General features: G+C 24.3%; 2 protein-coding genes across 4 annotated transcripts in view; one reads left to right on the plus strand and one right to left on the minus strand.

The window, feature by feature from the left end:
• The first annotated feature begins 1,434 nt into the window (after positions 1 to 1,434).
• The window catches only part of LOC100166798 (oxysterol-binding protein-related protein 9), a 45,349-nt gene continuing 43,007 nt past the window's right edge, over positions 1,435 to 3,776 (plus strand). For both annotated transcript variants that reach the window (XM_029488023.1, XM_029488024.1), the window contains exon 1: positions 1,435 to 1,842. In XM_029488023.1, coding sequence (XP_029343883.1) covers positions 1,744 to 1,842 — 99 coding nt within the window. In that variant the 5' untranslated portion in view covers positions 1,435 to 1,743. The remainder of the gene's footprint in view (positions 1,843 to 3,776) is intronic.
• The window catches only part of LOC100169226 (elongation of very long chain fatty acids protein AAEL008004), a 14,297-nt gene continuing 12,766 nt past the window's right edge, over positions 2,246 to 3,776 (minus strand). Inside the window, exons 5-7 of one of the 2 annotated variants that reach the window (XM_016803894.2) lie at positions 3,084 to 3,189; positions 2,852 to 2,991; positions 2,246 to 2,786 (exon numbers count right to left, since the gene is read on the minus strand). In XM_016803894.2, the coding sequence (XP_016659383.1) occupies positions 2,595 to 2,786; positions 2,852 to 2,991; positions 3,084 to 3,189 (438 nt within the window). In that variant the 3' untranslated portion in view covers positions 2,246 to 2,594. The remainder of the gene's footprint in view (positions 2,787 to 2,851; positions 2,992 to 3,083; positions 3,190 to 3,776) is intronic. The other variant, XM_029488025.1, reaches the window with a different exon arrangement.

A 3,776-nucleotide genomic window follows, 5' to 3' on the forward strand; every position in this document is an offset into this window, starting at 1 on the left:
TAGCAAATTATTTTGAGTTAATTATTCGTAAAATTTTTTTTTTTAAATCTAAGATATGAAAATGTAATACAAGATTCCCTTATAAGATTATCTACCTTTATCAAAAAAAAAAAAAATGTCTATATAAAAGTTAAATTAAATTTTTATGAGCGTTTGAAATTCAAATTTTTACAACATTGGATATTCACTCGATTTCTCATGTAGCGATTTTCTTATTTTGTTGTAATTCAAAAACGAATAACTGTAAATACATGAAAATTTCACTAAATGTTTATTTTATTCGAAATATTTTGATTTGTTTTGAGCGGACAATTTCATATTTCAATTTTCAATTTTTTTTTCTTTTTTTTTTTTTTCATTGATCATTAGGTAAGCCCGGCAACTGTGGCCATTAGTATTTTATCATTGAATTCAAATTTAATACCATCCATTAAACAGTGACCCACTTGTAACCTACTGTACAGAAGAGCGAAATCCACTTGCCCACCTTTTTTCTTCCGTAAATTATTTAGTTAATTATTTTTCTGAAAATGTTAGTATAATATTATGTAAAGTGAAGTGTTAAAATCAAATTTCGAACTAGTAGTTTTTGAGTTATTTAACTTTGTGTACTAAGGATAATAGGTTCATGAATCATGATAACGAACTTAGAAGATATGGGAGCTCTGGTGGTTTGGTTATTAATATTATTAATCTAACAATATTTATAATTTTTAAAAATAGTGCAAGTTGGTTTAGTAAATACTATATCAAATATTACATATAATTTATATTTTGGTATTTTTAGTGGGGAGTAGGGAGTGTTAATGAAATTATGGCTAGTAATAAAATATGTATAGGTACTAGTGTAGGTACTACCTACGTATTTCTATAATAGCCGTAAAGTAAGCCGGTAATAAATACCTACTAACAATAGTTAACATTATTTTTTGCATTATTGATTACGAGACAAGAGTACCTGAGTACTTATATATATTACGATAATTGTTATTAATTGTTACTTGTTATAAGTATACTGTAGGTATAACTTATTTTTGCCATTATTTGACTGGGCTTGGCTAAAATAATATTACGGCTCTAATTCATTAGGTATAAGCCATTTTTTTTTTTTTAATAATTCATCTATTTTAATTTTTAATTTAAAATTTAATAAAAAAAGTTAAAAAACTCTTTGTTAAGACACTAGGTGATAATATAATATATTAATATTATACAGGTTGTATTATTGTAATTTGTAGGTATTAGGTATATACTCCATGATAAATTATAATTTATCATGGTATATCCATGATTTAAGACTTGCCGTCATCGTTTTCGTTTTATACTGTTGGAATTAAGTGTTTTTTAACTGTCGCATTGGTCACACTGGACGTGTCTTAAACTTTCTAGCAACTTATATTCTGCGGTGGTTATAACTACAGCATTGCAGCCTAGTGCCTACAGGCAGTAGATAAATAGTGTTATCAGTATTCAGTGCAATATATATATATTTTTTTAGTTTTATGTTTTTATTTAAAATACCTATTATAGATTATTATTATTACAACTTTAGCCTACAGTAGTACATATTTTTCTTAAATGAATATTTTTTTGATATTATTTAAGACATTTTAATAATATTTTTAAATTTGAATAGCATAATATTTTTATTTAAATGTACCTAATGAAGATAGATTTAAACAATAAAAAATTCCAATAGTTTTTATATTTATGGTTTTAATTAATTTTAATTATTGAACTAGAATGGAAGGTACGTTGAGCAAATGGACAAATGTTGTTAAAGGATGGCAGTATCGCTGGTGCGTTCTCGATGACATCTCAGGGACACTATCATATTATACAGTAAGCATTAAAGTAACAAATGATTTTGAATAGTTAAACGTTAAAGACTAAGGTACCTAATTATTATTTGAACATGGCATATAGATTTGATAAATTATTTTATGTAGACACTTTTATTACATAAATAACAAATAAACTTGTTAAACAGTAGGTAAATTGTATTTCTTTTTTTAAATTAAACTATCTAATTTTAATTTTTAACCGAGGCCTTTATTTTTTATTAAATGCGATTTCTCCGAAGCGTTAGGCATGAAACAACTATATAACAAAACTTCTACATACAATATGTACTACAAGAATACCAAATCGAATAAGAATATATTAGTTAAGTAATCATAAAAAAATGAATTAATACCTACTTAACTAATTGGACATGATGAACAAGAAATAAAATTACTTTTCATTTCAGTTGTAGAATAATTTTATAATTGTTTATACTTAAGATTGTGACATAAAATACAGGTACATTTTAATAAGTAATTGAAATTAAAATTTAGATTAAACCCAACAATTTATAATATAAAATTCACTAAATACATTAATAGTTCAATGTTGTGTTGTATAAACAGAAAAATAATACAAATTTTAGGTTTTCTTTTTAATTATAATATAAAATATTTAAGCAAAATAAATAATATTACAATTTACAATTTAATGTTATAATATTTTCTTGGCATTTTTATATGCTTATTCATTTTTGTTTGATGTAATTTTTCTATATTTGTATAGGAATAATAGAAATGATAAGATAATTATTTAATTTTTTCGGCCGATTTAAGCTCAAAATGTTTTATTTTTGTTGTGTATGTATTTCTGTAAAATTTGTAAAATAAATAAAACAATACAATGATGTCTGGTAGCATTCCATATAGGTATGCATTAGGCATGGAACAACTTGATGACAAAACTTGTAGTGTATGTACTACAAGTATTCCAAACTGAATCTATAAATAACAGAATATAAAATATACGATATCCGATAATTTAATTTTTTTATGTGGATAATTACCAATTGAATAATAGTCACATATTTTTTATACTTTAAAGTAAATTTGTGATATTGTGGTCCCATAGATGAAAGTTGATAGTAAGCATACATAATAATATGTACTACTGAATTCACTAAAATTGGAAAAGAAGCCATACCTCCTATAATAAATAATTAGGGAATTAAAATGATTAAAAAATCTCAATGATTTTAAAACTCAATTCGCTTAGTTATTTAGTTATTGTTTATTTACCTGGGAAGAATTTAACAGCTGCCCATGCTAAAATAAACGTAGAAGCATGATGATAAACATGAAGTCCAGAAACTTGTTTTGTCTTTTTACGTAGTATGAAAAATGCCTAAAATTAAATAATTTTAAATGTATTACATAATATACTTTTTAAATTATTCTGAATTAAAGTTATTAAAGATATTTTTGTTTGACTCTAAAGTGACGTTCTAACATAGTAACATACCTATCGTGTGTTAGTGTATGAGTATATCATATATTCATATACTTTCTCAAGTTAATATCAACGCTTCTAACTCTATCTAATTTTTAAAATATGATTAAAAGTTGTCTTGTAAATTATGCCATAATGTTGTAATTAATATAACATAAATAAAATATATACAGTGTGTAATCACTAATTGAGAACACTCAATACCTTTGAGTAATGCAATTTGAATTCTGTTTTCTATTTGGTTGTTATAACATAAAAATAGGTACATTTTTTGATGGCCTATGAATTTTTTTAATTTAATTAGACTTGCGCATGCGCAATACAACTTTTTATTCTTAAATGACAACCACCTATTTTAACTACTAATTTTTTTTTTGCTTAATTTTTTAATTCATTTTGGTAGTTGAACCAACTTTCTAAGTCCAAAATTTACTAAGTTACAGCCATTCATGCGATATCCACTTACCTGCTTTTTTTCATTG

This window comes from Acyrthosiphon pisum, chromosome A1, assembly GCF_005508785.2.
Source record: "Acyrthosiphon pisum isolate AL4f chromosome A1, pea_aphid_22Mar2018_4r6ur, whole genome shotgun sequence".
Taxonomy (NCBI): Eukaryota; Metazoa; Arthropoda; class Insecta; order Hemiptera; family Aphididae; genus Acyrthosiphon; species Acyrthosiphon pisum.